Raw genomic sequence first — 18,672 nt, forward strand, 5'->3', positions numbered from 1 at the left:
TTTAATTACATATTAAATTAATTTATTTTATAAAAATCTTAGACAAGTTCTTATCTTCTCACATTTTTACAAGCTCGTAAATGAGATTATTTGTAAACTCTTAAATGAGTTTAGCTGTAAATCTAATTCACAATAATAAATGTGGTTTTTATTTTTTAAAGTATTTTTTATGTTAAAATATATCAAAATAATATAATTTTATTTTTTAAAATTATTTTTAAAATTAATATAGTAAAACGATTCAAAATATATATAAAAAATTAATTTTTTTAAAAAAAAATAATATTTTTTAGAAACATGTAAGCGTGTTTCCAAATGCTAACTAATTGAATATATTAATTAACTATATTTTTTAAAAAAAATTAAATTAAATTTTTATTTTATTTTAAATTATTTTAATATATTTATATTAAAAATAAAATAAAAAAATATTTTAAACCGGAGTGGCGAGGAATATTGCTAGCATAACAATAATCGAGTAATCGAATTAGCAGAAACAAAAACTAAATGAAAATAAAAGAACACAACGGCGTGACTACAAAAAATCCCCATCTTGAATAGATATTTCCAAAAAGTCCCAAATGAACGGACAGATGGGGGAGGGAGAACGAGTGCCAGTTCAAACAAGAAACTGAATATAGTAGTTATCAATAAAAATAATCAATGCCATTCCCTCCTCCCTCTGCCCTACCGACCCTCTCCCCTCCCTCCTTGCCGTTCCCGTTACTTTATATTATTTTTTTCATTTTTTTTCTTGTGGATTAAATGCTCACAACGCCACACGCAAAAGAGATAGAAAGGAACCGTTACTTTCAGGAGAGACAAGTTCTCGGATATCACAACGTCATTGCCATCTTAGCGTAAAGTAATGATAACTGATTCCACTTCCTTTTTCCATTGTCCCTGATCCCTAAAATCCTTACTTCAATTCCTTGACTCTCTCGATAAAATAACAATTCATGGCTGTTTGATTTGTCTTTCTGATTTTATTTTTTATTTTTTTTTCGTGGACTAGGTTTAGTCGTGTTTTGGAATCGGGGAAAATGGGGCTGATTTCAGGGTTATTTTTGGGGATCGTCTTCGGGATCGGGTTGATGGCTGGATGGAAACACATGATGCAGTACCGAAGCACCAAACGAGTTGCTAAGGTTCGTTCACTTTGATGAGTGAGATACAAGTCGTTTCCTTTTACTGTGAATTGCATTTGGAAAGTGAGATGTGCGAACTCGAATTTCTGTCTGCAGGCAGTGGATATAAAACTCCTTGGGTCACTCAATAGAGATGATTTGAAGAAAATATGTGGTGATAATTTTCCTGATTGGATTTCTTTTCCTGCTTTTGAACAGGTTGGTAATTTTCTCTAATTACCTCCTCTAGTATTCTTTTTTTTAAGAAAAACAATTGTGTTTTAAGCGAGCTCTAATTTCTTGTTGCCTTATTGTTATTATTTTGGAACTGGTAATATATTCTTGTGATGCCAGAAGACATAATATCGTGTAACGTCTCCTTGTTGTATGGTGTATTGCGACGCGGTTGCCCTATAAGTTTTCTCCGTCTTGTTTCTGATTGATTTTATAATGTTGTACTTTGGTTACATCCTGCAGGTGAAATGGCTAAATAAGCAATTGGGCAAATTATGGCCTTTTGTTGCAGAAGTAAGATTTTTTTTTCCCGTTCTATAATTAGATGTAACTGAGCAAAATCTTCGAAGTACCCTTTGGTTTCTTGCGAGTATGCTTTTATCATGTATATTGGCAAATGCTGTTCATGTTAGGCAAAAAACTGGGCTATCTTTTGATGTGTTTGTGTAGTTCTTTTTCCTCCTCCTCCTCCTCCTCCTCCTTTTTTTAAAAATGGAAAAGGATAATAATTGCAGGATGGGCTAGAATCAGTTGTAAGGGGGGTAATGCAGATCGAGGTTTTGTAAAACTTTAATGGGCCCTAAAAAACAAGCTTTTTACTTGTCATAATAAACTTGAGATTCTCAGCCGAATGTGTTTGCAGGCAGCTACAGCGGTGGTTAAAGAATCTGTTGAACCACTATTGGAAGACTACCGACCCCCAGGGATTACTTCTCTAAAGTTTAACAAATTTTCTCTTGGTACTGTGCCGCCTAAGATTGAAGGTATGAATCAATAAATGCTCATTTCTGCTATGTAGTTGTATGTGTTGCCACTACTTGTGTCTGATGCAGTATTCTTATGTCATTGAGGTTGATAGCATTCAATTATAATTTAATGCCAGGACCTGTACTTTTGAATAGGTCTTCTGAGTTCTGAAAGTCTTTCTGGCATTTTAGAAATAAACACATGGCCTGTGCACATTTACCAGGGATATTTTACTTATTAAGTACATTTATTGTCACTGTGAAATGCACTTCTTTACTCCTTTCATAAGTACATTTGCGGCTTCCTTCCTTATCACTTTACCAATGCAGGAATTCGTGTCCAGAGTCTCAAGCAAGGTCAAGTTACCATGGATATTGATTTACGGTGGTGTGGTGATCCAAGCATCATTCTAGGTGTTGAAGCTGCACTTGTTGCTTCCATACCCATTCAAGTTGGTGGATTAATGACTTTGGCTGATAACCAAATTCTTACTTTTTTTAACCCATTTGGATTTTTTTTGTGCGAGGGAGTACTTACCTTAATATTTTTGTGGTGCAAAATGTTACAGTTGAAAGATCTTGAAGTTTACACTGTTATCCGTGTTATCTTTCAACTTGCTGAAGAGATTCCATGTATTTCTGCTGTTGTGATTGCTCTACTTTCTGAGGTACGACTATAAAAGTGTTTAAAAAATCTGGTCATAATCATCATGATACCTCATTCTGTAATGATGTGTGGGTGTTAATGTCAGTACTCAAATAAGGGACTTTGATGGGTTTTTGACAATATGACTGATTTTTATGGATAGGAAATATGCTTATATAATTCAGGTTGTACTTAAGTGGTTAGGCTCTATTTAAGTTGTTTTATCATACAGCTCTTGCAAGATTTCAGAGAAACAGAAATAGAAATCATGTTGCATGGACATGCCTCTCTGTTCCTTCTGGTGATCTTGTGATTTCAACTTCTTCTTTTCGCCCCCCCCCCCCCTTAATTTCTAATGTAACTATGTAACTATGTAACTATCATTTCTAGTGGACCTTTAATATGTTCCAGCTTGAAGGCTGAACAGAACAGTACTAAGTTGTGATGAAATCCTATTTAATGAATGATTAAGCTCATCCAGATTTAAAGTTCTTTGAGTGGTTATTGTATTTAACAGTGTAATGATATGCTATTCTGATATTATTTTCAAGAATTCATTTGGCATTGCAGTTGGATGGGGGTCGTAGTTGAACTCGAGAGAAAAGGCTGTTCCATTATTTTATTTAACTTCAATAACATGCTCTATTTGGCTTTAGTGATCATCATCAGTTATTACTTTGAGTTAGGTGGAGATGGCAAATTAATTGCATGATTACATGCACTGAGTAATTGTTGATAATATTCCAGTTATAATTGTTTTGGAAATGACTAGTTCTTGTATCATCAATCAGCCAAAGCCAAAGATTGATTACATTCTCAAGGCTGTTGGTGGAAGCTTAACAGCACTTCCTGGAGTCTCAGATATGATTGATGCAAGTTCCTTTTTTCCTCTTATCAAAACTTATTTTCTTATGTTTCATTGTTGGTTTGGTATCCTTACTCACGACTCTGCTCTTATTACATTTGGTAGGATACTGTGAATTCGATTGTTACGGATATGCTTCAGTGGCCCCACAGGATTGTTGTTCCCATTGGCGGTATCCCTGTTGACATAAGGTAAATAGCAAATTATATTGCCTTTTTTTGTTTTCAGTTCCCTGAGAGCTGTTACGGTATTCTTAATGGATTTTGGCTGTTTTGAGTATTTAAAGGTATATGAAATGAATGTCTGTTTGTTGCTTAAAATTACAGTCACAGTATTCTTAATGCATTTTGGCTACTCATAATGTATTCATGTCATGAATTGCGATTGTGTTCATGATTACAACTGTGTTGATAATCAGGGAGTTTCTGGCTAGATTAACTGTAATGGTCATTGTGGTCATGAATTGCTACCAATGCTTGAAATGTTTTTTAATGAACACAGTTTTTAAGAAATTTAACAAGTTATCTTCAAGATTACATAACTCATGCATCATACAAGCATTAGTGGTAAGATGCTCTATTTAACATATTTGAAAATATAACCCCTAAAACATCACTAAGAATTAGTTCTGAATTTTTTATTTTTTAGAAAAATGACAAATCAACTTTATATGTATACTATTGAACAGTTTGATATCATAGAACTGTAATTGATGAAAGACAATTAATCTTATGATTATAATTTCCACAAACAATCTACAAAAGTAAATGTCAAAAAGTTGATATATGTGAATCCATGCCTGGTTTTTCAGGAATTTAATTATCTTCAAGATTACATAACTCGTGCATCATACAAGCATTAGTGGTAAGATGATCTGTGTAACATATTTCAAAATATCAACCCTAGAATGTCACTAGAATTATTTCTAAAGGTTTTTTGAAAAAAAATGACAAACTCAACTTTACATCTATACCTTTCAAACAGTTTGAGACCATAGGACTGTACTTTATGAAATACACAATATAATCTTGTGATTATAAGTTTCCATGAAAGCAAATTTTAAATAGTTGATATATTTGCCTTCAATCTTTATTTTAACACCTGGGTCTAAACATTAGAAGCATAATGTGGACGAATGAGACCTATCTTCCTGAATGGGATAGTGAAGAAGCAAAAGAAGTAGCTTTCAGTTTGAAGGATAAAAACAAGGCATTGCAACCTGCCTGGAGTAGCGAGTTATAAATTAATTGCCATATACCAGCCATAAAGTTCTTTATACAATGGCTGCAATCTAAATGGCCGTTTCAGCCTTATTCTTATATGATGCTGATAACAACAGGCTGTAACTGAGTTTGGAGATGTGGCTTCTTCTTGCTCTAAGGTTCCTTTTGCTTTAACATTTGGAATGTTAAATCCACTTAAAATCTAACCACCATTATTAGTTTAGATATTTCTTTTTGTACTTTAATTTCAGTTTATTGAAAAAGTTTTTTTTTTTTTTTTTTTTTTATGGTGGAACTTATGCAGTGAATTAGAGCTTAGACCTCAAGGAAAGCTTACAGTGACCGTATTGAAGGCAAATGACTTGAAGAACATGGAAATGATTGGAAAATCTGATCCTTATGCAGTTGTATATGTTCGGCCAATGTTCAAGGTTAAAACACAAGTCATTGATAATAACCTGAATCCTGTTTGGAATCAAACATTTGATTTGATTGCTGAAGACAAGGAGACGCAATCACTTATTCTTGAGGTTTAAATCTCTCATACTCCTCATCCTTTGGCTCTTATTATTCTATTTTGCCTTTTTCATAATACAACACTTGTGTAGTTTCTTATGAAGCTCCGGCTCTATATTCTGTTTTGTTGACGTAATGAGATGAATACATCCTTGTTATGCTAGAAATATGCACTGTATAAGTTTTCTAGATTTTGAAAACCTATACTGTGATGTCTGCTTTCTTTTCTGTTTAGAAGGGAGGGAGATTAAGCCACATAATTGTCTGAGGTGTGAGAACATTTACCATTGTACTGTAATTGCATGTACAAGTGACTACGTAGTTTTCTCAATTGCATTTTGTCAGATGCATGGTGTCTCCATTTTTTGTTCTCTATCAATGCAAGCTTGCATTTCTCATCTGCTGGTATTGTATGATTTCTGTGATGCTATTCCACCAAGTGCTCACCGTTATCTTTGTTCAACAAGCAGTTGAAGTTGTCAGTGCTTATAGAGATCTCCTCCCTCCCCATGTGATTCTATGAGAACTTATCCATGTGGTTTTGATGTAGTTGATCCCTTCTGATAGAATATTGTATATTATCCTTTTTGAAAATAATTTTATGAAACTCTCTTTTAACAGGTATTTGATAAGGACATTGGGCAAGACAAGAGATTAGGAAGAGCAAAATTAGCTTTAAATGAGCTGGAAGCCGAAACTTGGAAGGAGCTGGAGTTCGGACTGCTGTCATCGTTTGATACATTGAAGGTTAAGGATAAGAAGGATAGAGGAACTATTACAATTAAGGTAACAAAATGCTGCATAGTTGTTTATTTTCTCATCTTTGACTTTTGCTTCAGCTTGTATAACATTTGGTGATAATTGAATCCTATTTATATCCATTCTACTGCCGAAAACTTGGAAGGAGCTGGAGTTCAGACTGATGTTTTTTCTAGTTTTGAGGACCAGTATTTTGTCCATTGTTTCACTCTGTTTTCTTCTTTTAGGGTTTTGTACCTCATTTATTTCATGTGCTGTAGTAACTGGATATGTTAATATTTTGGGTTGGATTTGCAGGTTTTTTACCATGAATTTAACAAGGAAGAGTCGTTGGCTGCTCTAGAAGAAGAGAAGAAGATCATAGAGCAACGAAAGAAACTAAAAGAAGCTGGAGTTATTGGGAGCACAATGGATGCGCTAGATGGGGCAGCATCACTGGTGGGATCAGGAGTTGGGCTTGTGGGAGGTGGTGTTGGTGCTGGAGTTGGGCTTGTGGGAAGTGGCTTAGGAGTTGTTGGTAGTGGCCTGAGCAAAGCAGGAAGGTTCATGGGCAGGACAATCACCGGACAATCCAGCAAGAGGAATGGCAACACAACTCCGGTCAATAGCGTGCAAGAAAACGGTGGAGCAAAGCCCCTGTAGTGCCCCACTGCTGAAGCATGTGAATTTGGCCCCAAATGTACTTTATGAAATTTGTTTTGCATCGTGGTCCTTCTGCTGAAGAATGTGAATTTGGCATAGATATTTGTTATTATTAGTTCCCACTGTATCATCCTAGTTAAAAATTTATTTGACGTGAATACATAGCAGTCTTCTTTAACACCCTACAAAAATAAAGTGATTGTTCAGTCTTGAATTCGCCTTTTTCTGCTAAAGGTGACTCGTGTAATGGAGTTTTTGAGCGATTTCCAAATTATTTTGGTCATTTGGAGTTTCGGACCTTAGTTACGGGTTTATTTCAGCCAAGTCACGGAGCGAATCCTGCTGCCTTTGAAAGTCAGCTGGGGCAAATTTTTTATTTTTTTTATGTTTTTAGATTATTTTTTTTATATGTTGATGTGAAAAATAATTTTTAAAAAAATAAAATAATATTATTTTAATTTATTTTAAAATAAAAAATAATCGCTTTCAAATATTCTATAACAAAAGAATAGGATGAGAAAAACGTAGTTTATTGTTAGAGAATTCATTGTATATGAGGGAGTAATATTAGTTTTTTTATAATATCAATTAATAATTATTAGATTAATTTGAAATAATTAAATTTTGTTTATATTTTTATTTTTTTTTAGTTATTATCAAGTAAGTTGATTTAGAAACAATTTTATATTTTAATATATAAAAATTATAATTAAAAAACTAAAGTTTGCTAGCCCATGTATATATGAAAAAAGTGGGTTGCCTTTTTTAATGTCTAAACAACAACTTTCACGCATAGTTATTAAACCCGGACCGGTCTAACAGGTTGACTTGGTGGTTGGACCGATCCAGTTATGTCAAAAAACAGGCCGGTGCAATGACCCGACCAAACTCGGTCAACCTGGAGGGTCAACCCATAACCTGGGCGACTCAGGCAAACCCGTGCGAGACCCGGTGTTTTTTTTTCTTTTTAAATATGGTTTTTCTCCTATACCCCTCTTTTTTTTATATTTTTTTAGTTGGTTATTAACACTTTTTAAAGCTCAATATATAAATATTAGAAATGTGTTTTTTTTTAATGTGAGATTTGAAACCCTTTAGTATATATACTTCTATGTTTTCAAGAAAAAAAGTCATGTTTTTTTAATGTAGGATTTAAATTCTTCAGTATATATATTCTATATTTCAAAGAAAAAAATTATTTTTTTTATGTGGGATTTGAAACCCTTTCGTATATATACTTTATATTCTGAAGAAAAAAGTTATGATTTTTTAATGTGAGATAAAAAAAAAAATATTTTTGTTTTAAATACTTTAACTTAAAATAATAACATAAATACCTTAACTTAAAATAATAACATAATATTCTTTCCACATGGGGTGATAGTGTGTTGCCAATAAATTCTTTTTTTTTTTTTTTAATTTTCTCTCTCCTCCTCTCAAGATTCGCTCTAGTCATTCAAAATACTAGAGATATCCTTTTATTTATTGATATTTCAACTTTGGTCATTGCTTTTTTTTTAATTTTTTTTTTTTCTTTACTTTTTTTAATTAAATTTTGATTTATTTTTAATTGCATCATTGAATTCATAATTATGATTTGTTATTTTTTAAAATATGATTCTGATCATTTTTTTTATTTAAAATTTTTGTTTTGGATCTTTTTCCGAATTATTTTGGTATTTGGAGTCAGCTTGGCATCGCTGCTTGCATATTTTTTAGTGTCGAGTTCTTCCAAGTTTATTTAAGCCGTGGACAGGATTAGTTGTGTCAACGTTATGTATGGATAGCCTTCTTGAATAATTATGATTTTTTTTAATTGAGAGCTTCCAATATTTTTGCTTTGTTTTTGTGTTTTGAAAAAATACATTTTATATCTTATAATTTATAAGTTATACATTACTTTACTACCAAAAAAAAAATTAACATGATTTATAAAATATTTATTTTATTTTAATTAATAACTAAAAAACTCTTGCTATGTTAAAATAATAAAATTGTCACTTTCTCTTTGCTAAACATAAAATCTTAGCCACTAGCCTCCTCTATTCTTGCCGAAATCTAGTCGCCTAAACCTAACAAAAATTTGGATCATCAACATGGATTTACATAAACCAATTTACAGAAGTTCATCCAATTAATTTCTTCTGGCTCATTCTTGTCTTGAAGAGGGGTGTCGAGAGCAAATGAATTGTATAATGGGATTCGCTCCTAACAACCCATATTATTGGCCATTTACGGCATTTTAGATGCTGGACAACCAAACATGCCTCCATCCATGTCTATCTTACCATGCATAAATTATTCGATAATAAACTGTTTTTATTATCATTAATTGAATTTAAAGGATAGGCAAAAGTTGAGACATGCATCCATTTGATCGAATACTTATATATAATATTATAATATTTAAACCATTTTAAATAAAAAAAAACAATTATTATCTTAAAACTATCATTATATACAGTATTGAAACAGAATAATATTGATATTCTCAAATCAGACACATCTAAATTATTTCAATATTAATATCATTATAATTCCACATAAATCCATAACAAATAATTTCTTTTGTTTTTGCATATGACATGTTTAAATTATAATTTAACAACAAATTGATGTCATCCATTGTATGTGATACTAGTGTTCACATCATGAACAATAGTGCCACTATAATGACATAATATAAAAATGTTATAAGACATTCTGTTAAAAAAAAAAAAAAAATTGAATTCTAGTTAATTGGACATAATTATAACTAAATTGCATTATCCCAACACTAAATGAAAAAATTCATATCAAATTCTCAAAATTTAACGTTAAAACAGATTCACAAAAAATTAAACATAATTCACTATACAAAATCTAATTGATATTTTAATGTACAATTGCATTAAACCAAACCAAAATTCATAGAAAATTAATATAATTCAAAGAAAATATCAAACTCGTCAACTTATCAACAATTTAATGGAACATGCAATTCATCATAATTCTACCGTATTCATACTCTCTTACATGAACTCATCGAGCATAGTTAATTATATTATTAGTTGATTCCAAAAATATACACAAAATTCATAATTCAATAACTTAACGCCAATTAAACGCAATACATAATTAATTCATAATTAACTCAACTTATTTTCATATTCAACTATATTAAATCAACCTTAATTGAAGGTATTATTTAACTAATTTAATATTAATTTAAAAAACTCTAAATCCAACCTAAACAATAATTTCATTTCAATCAAACCAAACCCAAATTCATGTAGTATGTTTTTGCTTGTAGGACTAGAAAAGGAGTTGAAGAGGTGGCGGCAGCAAAGGAAACAATCAATTTTGAACCCAAAACATGTCCAAGGATACTTAGAGACGAGGATGGGTTTGATTTTTAATTGTTTTAAAGGCAAAATAAAAGTATTTGATGGGTTTTCTTAGAGAGATTGTGAGGGCATCATTCAGTTTTTAGAGAAATAAAGCATCTGGTCTATGTGTTCTTCAATCTAGAGAAAAATTTAAATTTTAATCGAAGTGGCGCTTCAAAAGTGCGACTTCTTAAGTGGTTGCATTTATAAAGTGTAATATTTAAGCATGCCATGCTTGTTAATAGTGGTATTTACTAAATGTCATGTTTCAGAAGGGTAATAAGATCAAACTGTTTTATTTTATTAAGTTTTTTTGAAATGGTGTTATTTTGTCAAAATTTTATGTTTAATGTACTAATTTAAATAATAAAAAAAAACAGTCAAAACAACCTAAAAATCAAGAACCCTTTTGGTGTTTTAGTCTTTGAACAACAAAAAAATAAAACCAATGAAAAGATCTTCTTTTCTAAGCTTATACCCTTAAAAGGTTAAAAAAAAAAAAAAAAAATCTTTGAAAACCGAGAGACTGCACTCTTGGTTTTGCTAGGAGAAATATATGGATAGTTAAAAAAAAAATAACCGTTAAAAATGATAAATTATTTATTAATTTTGGATCTTTAATGTGATAGTATATGAGATGCTAAATATATTTTTTTTTTAAAAAAATAAAATGTCATTCCTATAATTGTTTTTTTAAGGAAAGCTATAAATGAAGGGAAAGTTTTAAATGTTTTTTTTTTCTTTTTTTAACCTTTTCTTTTTCTTTTTCATTTTCATTCTATATAATATACAAATGGTTTCTTAAACTGTCATTAACTTATATTATTTAAAATATTATATTAACAATTTAACTCCATAAAGTAGTTTTTTATTATAGGAGATATCCTAATATATATGATCATGTCTTGTATCACACGATTTAATTTGGATTAACTTGAAAAAATTAAAAAATATATGTGAGATTTTATTATCCCACGAGGAAATATTTTAAAATAATACATGTATATATAGATTATAAAAAAAAAATATGAGACATGAAATGTATATATTTATTCTATATTAAAAACCTTAAAAAAATTCATATAAATATAAAATATATATAAAAAAAAATTGTGAAGTGAAGTGTAGTTATTATACTTCAAAAAATTTATGTATATGTAGGTTATAAAAAAAAAATATGAGAATAAATATTCATAAATTAATTTTATATTTTTTTGAGGTTATTAAAAAAATAAAAAAATAAATTAAATCTCACCAAATCACTAAGTTTTTGAAATGACCACACCCAACTTAATTACAAACCTAGCTTTTGTTTATTTGAAATCCGGTCAAAGCCTGGTCACATAGTTCTCAGTTCAACCCGTCCGGCCTGGCTGGTTTCTTATCTATGAAGCAAACAAGAAGAAGAAAAACACAAGAAAGCCTTGAGAACCTGGAAACAGACAAATAAAACTTACCGAAACTTAGGAACTGCCTCAACTCCTAAGTCCTGATCCGATTTACACTTGTGGACCCCAACAACGACCACCGTTAATTAGCTAGCCAGCCAGCTTAACTAGCTCATTCGTCCACGTGCTCTCTGATATTTCTCACGCGTATTAATTTCCGCGTGGTTCACACTCCCCCAACTTCAGATATCTTTTATTTTTCAAATTCGATTATTAAATTCTTCGAAATTTAGACAGATAGTCTATTCTCGAACCCCCTTTATATTAGATAGTATATTAGATTTCAAAAAAAAATATAATATAACATGATAAACCCACCTGGCATGCAGCGGCTTTTTAATTGCGAATAATTCTGTTTGTATTTTTTTATTATTTTAAAAGAATTTTTAAAAAAATTTAATTTTTTTTTTATTTTTTTCTTCAAATTAATGTTTTTTTTATATTTTTAGATTATTTTGATGCATTAATATTAAAAATAATATTTTTTTAAAAAAATATTATCTTAATATATTTTTGAATAAAAAAAACTTTGAAAAATAATTACAGTTATATTTTTAAACACTAATTTTAATTATAGAAAACATTAAAAAGACGTGGATTTGTTTAGTTTTGATGAATATTTTTTACACACTCACGTAACAGTGTAGACATACTTCTTAGGCAATGGTGGAAATGCATTAAAAAGGAATGAAATGAAAAAAAAGTAACAAACATGGTGGCGTGCTAGATACATTGCGTACTTTAATTTTTAAAAATAATGCAATTTATATAATTTAAATCTCTTTAAATTTTTAAAAAAATATTTTTAATATAAAAATTTATTTATATTATTTTTTATTTTTTAATTAAAAGACAAGAGAAAAGGAGCGGTTGTTGAATTCCAACAATAATAAAGTAAATCACCATTTACACAATTTCCAACCTCTTAAATAATTTTTCTAGATGCTCACGAGTTTCATGATATGAAAGGAGTTTCATGATAGCTATTTGAAATCTCAATATCATTTTAAAAAAACAGATTCAAGCTGAGAATTCATGACCTGAATAACATGTTTGACAAAATAATCTACAATATCTAAGCTTTTTTTTTCCAGTATCATTGTTTAATTGATACACACACAGATATATATATATATATATATATATATATATATTTATGTTTTAATTAATATTCATCATATGTGATTTTTTTTTTGTTTATTTAACCTTTTTTTGGATAAAGATTGTTTTTTAATGGTGTTGTGTGTATTTAATTTTTAAAAATATTATTTTGATTCATTTATATATTTTTTTTCTTTTGTATAAGTGAATTTTATTTTTGAAAATAAAAAAATATTTATTTTTAAATAATATTTCTAATATGATTAATATTACATAATATTTTTTATATTTTTATTTTATTTAATCAATGTTTATCTATTTCTATTATCGTATGATTGAATAAGAAAATTGCTTTTAATAAACAAACTCAATAAACATAACCGAATAAATATCTTGTCTTATAGAATCAAATATTTTGATCAATATATATATTTTTTCAGTTTTATTTTTAGTTATCTTTCATGATTTTTTTTTACTAACATACATGATTCTTGATCTATTTTATTACATATATGCAAGAGGTTTTTGATTTATACTTGGAATTTTTTTAATACACAAAAATTTATTAAAAAAACTTGTATGTATAATTATTTTTACAAGAAAAAAATAATTAGCTCACAGCGAAACTCGGGTCAAATAGCTAAATAGAACGATTTACTGTAACTATTATTGATACATATTATGGAAATAAATTTTTTTAATATAAAAAATCTTATAATTTTTTTTTGGAATCAAATGTATCTTTTTTATCTTTATATCTATTTTTTTTTATTATAAATACTCATTAATTACAGCTCGAATATTTTAATATGTTTTAGTGTTATAACAACTTAAGAATTTTTTTGATACGAGAGAAAAAAAAAAAAAACCCAAAAGCTCTTCTTCATCTGAGCAAGACAAGGAGTCAAGCAATATGGTATTCAGCTCCTCGCTCTCTTTTCTACTGAAGGCTCACGTCACAGTATCCGATTCACTAAATTAACTCACATGCTAGATAGATTAAACCATGACAACCCATCCATAAACGGACACGAGTACTAAAAAGTCAAACCCAGTTGGCTCTTTATCACTCCTTCATGTCACATCCCTGTCACTCTATACTTCTCCTTATCCTCCACACAAAATAGAAAACCAAACAGAACACAGCTCTTCTCTCAACGATAAAGAAGAAAGAAGGAAAGAAAATACTACACCACACTCTGTTTCTCACCTCATGAATTTCTTAACCTAAAACAACCCCTTCGTTTCCTCTCTATTTACCACTATGCCATCTCGCCACCTCCGATCTCTATCAGAACCACAACCACCACCCCACCACCACATCCGCCTCCTCCCTCCACTCCTTGCTGGAACACTAACGCTCATTCTCATTTTCCTTATTGTACTTGTAGTCTTGTTCTATCGCAAAATCACGCGCAACCGTACAGCTCCAATTACAAGATCTCCAAATCACCACCACCACCACCAATGCCGCTGCTACTCCTACTCACTCCTCCGCCGCGCAACTTCCTCATTCTCACCATCCAACCGCCTCGGACACGGCGGATTTGGATCAGTCTACAAAGCTACACTTCCTAACACTAATCAACATTTAGCTGTTAAATTGATGGACCAAAACGGTTCTCTTCAAGGCGAGAGAGAGTTCCATAACGAACTCTCAATTGCTTCTTGTTTAGATTCTCCTAACATTGTGTCCCTCCTCGGCTACTCATGTTCGCGAAAGAAGAAATTAGTTTTAGTCTACGAGTTGATGGAGAATAGAAGCTTACAAGAAGCTTTGTTTGATAGGAAATGTGAAGAGTTGATGAATTGGAAGGTTAGATTTGAGTTAGTGATTGGTGTAGCTAAAGGACTTGAGTATTTGCATCATTTTTGTAGTCCTCCGGTGATTCATGGGGATATTAAACCTGGTAATATCTTGCTTGATTCGTGTTTTAACGCGAAAATTGGAGATTTTGGTCTAGCGAGATTGAAGATTGAGGAGAGTAATGGTTTCCTGGAGAAGAAAGAGGGTTTTGGAGAGGATAATGGGTCGATTTTGGAGGAGACGGAGAGTGTGGCAAGTGGCTGCGGAGAGAGTGGGATTATAGACGTTGGTGGTGTTGTGAGATCGCCAGAGAGTTTTGGTGTTAGGGTTTTGGATTCGGATGCGTCACCGGAGATGTTTTCAGTGGTTTCGCCGGAGGTTGGGTTGGATAAGGGGAGTGTATCGGAGGCGGGTTTTGATAAGATGAGTGTTGATAGTGGAAGAGATTTGATTGGTGGAGGGAAGAAAGGCGGGTCGAGGAGGGATTGGTGGTGGAAACAGGATAACGGAGGTGGATCGGAGTCGGGGAGAGTGAAGGATTATGTGATGGAGTGGATTGGAAGTGAGATTAATAAGGAGAGACCTAAGCAAGAATGGAATGCAGCGTCTCCAGTTTCCAGTGATAATAAGTTGTTGAGCAAAAAAAGTTTGAAGAGTGAGCCAAAGAAGCATAAGAAGAAATTGGAATGGTGGGCTTCTTTAGATGAGGAAAGAATGAAGAAGAAGGAGAAGAATAGAAAGCCTAGAGAGTGGTGGAAGGAGGAGTTTTGTGAGGAGCTGACGAAGAAAAAGAAGAAGAGAGGACTTAGTTCGAGTAATAGTGGAGATTTATGGTGGCAAAAGGATGATGATGGGGTACAAGAAAGGAAGAAGAAGAGGAAGAGCAAGGGTAGTAGAGGTAGCATGGATCGGTGGGTGGATGGTTTTAGTGGTGAATTTAGAAATGGGAGAAGAAATAGCCAGGATTGGGCTAGCGGAGAGATCCCCAAGAGTGGTGGCATTAGTAGCACGCCTAGCATGAGAGGAACGGTGTGTTATATTGCTCCTGAATATGGTGGAGGTAGCCTGTTATCTGAGAAGTGTGATGTTTATAGTTTTGGTGTTCTGCTCCTTGTGGTGGTTTCTGGGAGAAGACCGCTGCAAGTAACCGCCTCGCCAATGTCAGAATTTGAGAGGGCTAATCTAATCTCTTGGGCCAGGCAACTTGCATACAATGGGAAGCTATTGGATATTGTTGATTCTTCAGTGCATTCGTTGGATAAGGATCAGGCATTGCTTTGCATTACAATTGGTCTCCTGTGTTTGCAGAAATCGCCTAGCAAACGGCCCACGATGAAAGAAATTGTGGGGATGCTTTCTGGGGAGGCAGAGCCACCCCACTTGCCATTTGAATTTTCGCCATCACCGCCGTCCAATTTTCCATTCAAATCCCGAAGAAAGGCTCGGTGAGTTTATCAGATTTATGACATCATTTTAATTAACTGTAGAGCGTGTACTGTTGTAGCTGTTGTAGGCCATTTCTAATTTATCATGTTTTGTAGAAATTGTTTGCTGAAATTGAAATGAATATACATTTTTATCATGAATTCAGGCTTGTTCACTTGTTTCAACCTTTTTACTTTCTGTAGAGATGATTCTTAGAGTGGGTTTGTTTCTTTTATTTTAAAAGCGTTTTTCAATTTTTTTTTAAATTAATTATTTTTTATTGTTTTAATAGGCTAATGAAGAATAAATTTTAAAAATAAAAAATATTATTTAATATATTTTTAAATAAAAAATATTTTTAAAAACACCAATTACTAAAATGCTAAAGACTCTAATGCAAAACTACACTGACTTTCTTGTTTCTAGTTTCTACAAGTTGTCGAGTTTTAGGCAACCCAGGGTTATCGGTACTGTTGGCGGAGACATCTTTTACTTTCCAAGTGATGATCCCACCTTAAAATTCATAATCAACATATTTGTTCGCAGTTATTTGCTTTTTTATGACCTTTGGACCTAAATGGGCCCATAAGATATATCCTTTTTTGTTGTCTGCTACCTTTCCGAAGTTTTCTCATTAGCAACATGAAATTCATTAAAGGTGGCAAATGCTGGCCCAGTCTATTTCCTTTGCAAAATGATTTTGCCGTCACCTTATAATCATCGTCGTCCTGGTGTCTGCACTGTGCATATTGAGTATTCTTTTCGCTTTGCTTGAACAATAAGCATATATGGGCAGAAAACACTCTTGCAGACTATGCAGCATGTTTTCCAAAGGCTTCATCTTCAAATACGAAGCATGATGTTATTCAGAACATTCTTGTGAGGGAACTGAAACGATTTATAGCATCTTAAAACAGTAAGTATGAACATGGAGGAGCTTGATAAGCTCTGTCGTCCCTCTTAGACCTCCCAAGGCCTTGACTTAAGAGTGTCAGTTTCCATGGTTTTCCCAGTCAATCTGCTAAATGTTTCCTTGGCTCTGTCGAAAGCCCTGTCCAAGATGACGCCGGACATTACCTTCTTTCCTCTTCGACTTATCCTTTATCATGTTGAGTACATAATCATCTAACTTGCAGTTGTGTTTCGCTTTGCATTGAATAAATTCATGGAGGGTTCTTCCCGAGAGTTGAGCAGGTTGTTAGTGGATTAGAGTCGCTAGTCCTACCAGTGAATTGTGGAGCCAGCAGTGTTAGAATCTTGACAGAATCTTCTTTCTATTGAAAGTCCGAGTGCAGCAAACATGCTGTGGAACAGTAGAAGGTGAATGCTTTCCAGGCCTTGTATTGCCTTCTGACTATTACAGCGGAGAACATTGAAATGGAAAGGGATAAAAACAAAAGCATGTATTTCACTTTCGTTGGGAATTGCAGATGTGTGATGGAAGACGAATGAGTTGTTAATTCTCAAATTATCTCAAGTATCTTGCAATTTCAACCTGTTTTTTGACAAATTTTGAATTTTTTTTTTGTTAAAATTAAGTGCGGTTTGTATTTTTTGGATCGTTTTGATGTGCTGATATTAAAAATAATTTTTTAAAAATGAAAAAACATTATTAACATGCTTTTCGACACGAAAAGTTATTTAAAAAGCAACAGCTACCACACTCCTAAACACCCTAAATTCCCAGTTCCAGTGCCTCAGGGTGTGTTTGAACACGGTGCGCGGTCCCCCAAACTTTTATTATTATATTTATATTAAAAATAATTTATTTTATTTTAATATATTTTTAAAATAAAAAAAAAAAATTATTTTAAATATTTATAATAATCAAATCGCTATTATAATCCCAAACTTTATTTAGTGTAATCTTGACGCTTCTCTTTCATTTAAATGTGATTCCACAGCCTAATTCCTTGGGATTTAATGTTGCGTCTACGGTAGCCTGCCTTTTTGAGTCGATTTCACGTTGCTATCATTCTTTTCTTCAAAATCTCTGCAGTATTAGCTAGTTGACAACAAGTATACGCTTATAATATTGAAATAAAATAAAATAAAACGTATAATGATTAATAGTTTAATTAACCATGAAAGTTTTTAGCAAATTTGTTATTGTGATAATTATTTTCAAAATATTTGTTTTATAGCGAGGTGCACGGTGGAGTACTAGTAAAATCGTGATTTTTGAACACTTGAAGTCTTGGCTCAGTGGTTGAAGGGACTTGTTTCCTTCCTTTGCATCCTGGATTCAAATCTCACCGTGCATGCCTGTTACCCCCACGTGCCTTACATGCTCACTGGGGCAGGATGTTTAGTGAACCGTGGAATTAGTTTGTGCGCGCAAACTGACCCGGACACCTACATAAATCAAAAAAAAAAAAATCATGATTTTTGAGCAATTGACTTCGTTGGCTAGTGGGGGAAGGGAATAATTCCCTTCATATGCAGCCGGGTTAGATTTTATTTTGTGCGTACATGTTATTTTTATAGTGTTTTACTTATTTATTAGGCTTGGAAGATATTTAATGAATTCAAGAATTAATTGTGTGTAAATTGATGCAAACATTCTAGATTATCAAAAACAAAAAAAAAAATCGTGCTTTATGATTCGGTGCTGTCTACTGCAGCCTCTATCTAGCTACAATCCTTTCAGACACAACCAACCAGAGTACTCCTAGTGGTATTTACTTGGCTGGAAGCTCAGAGGCTTCAGTTACATGGTCACCAATCAGATGACACAACGTGGCCCTAAATGGTTGAGACTTGAG

At 32.1% G+C, this 18,672-nt stretch overlaps 2 protein-coding genes across 6 annotated transcripts; both read left to right on the forward strand.

Moving 5' to 3' along the window:
- Window positions 1–638: 638 nt before the first annotated feature.
- LOC118042285 (calcium-dependent lipid-binding protein) lies at window positions 639–6,972 on the forward strand. 2 transcript variants are annotated; one of them, XM_035049914.2, is made up of 12 exons: window positions 639–865; window positions 1,016–1,148; window positions 1,245–1,346; window positions 1,605–1,655; window positions 2,005–2,125; window positions 2,438–2,559; window positions 2,677–2,775; window positions 3,545–3,625; window positions 3,724–3,809; window positions 5,146–5,371; window positions 5,979–6,143; window positions 6,414–6,972. In XM_035049914.2, exons 2-12 carry the CDS (start codon window positions 1,044–1,046, stop codon window positions 6,756–6,758), a joined length of 1,503 nt encoding a protein of 500 aa, XP_034905805.1. In that variant the 5' UTR covers window positions 639–865; window positions 1,016–1,043; the 3' UTR covers window positions 6,759–6,972. The 2 variants fall into 2 exon arrangements, with proteins under 2 accessions (XP_034905805.1, XP_034905806.1); XM_035049915.2 differs by lacking the exon at window positions 639–865 and having other exon boundaries at window positions 875–1,148.
- A 6,826-nt stretch (window positions 6,973–13,798) lies between these two features.
- On the forward strand, window positions 13,799–17,396 carry LOC118042286 (receptor-like serine/threonine-protein kinase At2g45590). 4 transcript variants are annotated; one of them, XM_073407744.1, is made up of 2 exons: window positions 13,799–15,927; window positions 16,719–17,012. In XM_073407744.1, the coding sequence occupies exons 1-2, from the start codon at window positions 13,940–13,942 to the stop codon at window positions 16,765–16,767; spliced, it is 2,037 nt and encodes a 678-aa protein (XP_073263845.1). In that variant the 5' UTR covers window positions 13,799–13,939; the 3' UTR covers window positions 16,768–17,012. The 4 variants fall into 4 exon arrangements, with proteins under 4 accessions (XP_073263845.1, XP_073263847.1, XP_073263846.1 ...); XM_073407746.1 differs by lacking the exon at window positions 16,719–17,012 and adding an exon at window positions 17,079–17,396 and having other exon boundaries at window positions 13,800–15,927; XM_073407745.1 differs by lacking the exon at window positions 16,719–17,012 and adding an exon at window positions 17,044–17,083 and having other exon boundaries at window positions 13,800–15,927.
- The last annotated feature ends 1,276 nt before the right edge of the window (window positions 17,397–18,672 follow it).

The sequence above is a fragment of the Populus alba genome, chromosome 2 (genome assembly GCF_005239225.2).
Source record: "Populus alba chromosome 2, ASM523922v2, whole genome shotgun sequence".
Classification (NCBI taxonomy): Eukaryota; Viridiplantae; Streptophyta; class Magnoliopsida; order Malpighiales; family Salicaceae; genus Populus; species Populus alba.

Bases quoted from the DNA above. Each gene is read 5' to 3' on its own strand.
- LOC118042285 (XM_035049914.2), top strand. From the start codon at position 1,044: ATGGGGCTGATTTCAGGGTTATTTTTGGGGATCGTCTTCGGGATCGGG. The intron at 1,347-1,604 runs GTTGGTAATTTT...TACATCCTGCAG, and splicing joins CTTTTCCTGCTTTTGAACAG to GTGAAATGGCTAAATAAGCA. The intron at 1,656-2,004 runs GTAAGATTTTTT...ATGTGTTTGCAG, and splicing joins TATGGCCTTTTGTTGCAGAA to GCAGCTACAGCGGTGGTTAA.
- LOC118042286 (XM_073407744.1), top strand. From the start codon at position 13,940: ATGCCATCTCGCCACCTCCGATCTCTATCAGAACCACAACCACCACCC. The intron at 15,928-16,718 runs GTGAGTTTATCA...ACACTCTTGCAG, and splicing joins AAATCCCGAAGAAAGGCTCG to ACTATGCAGCATGTTTTCCA.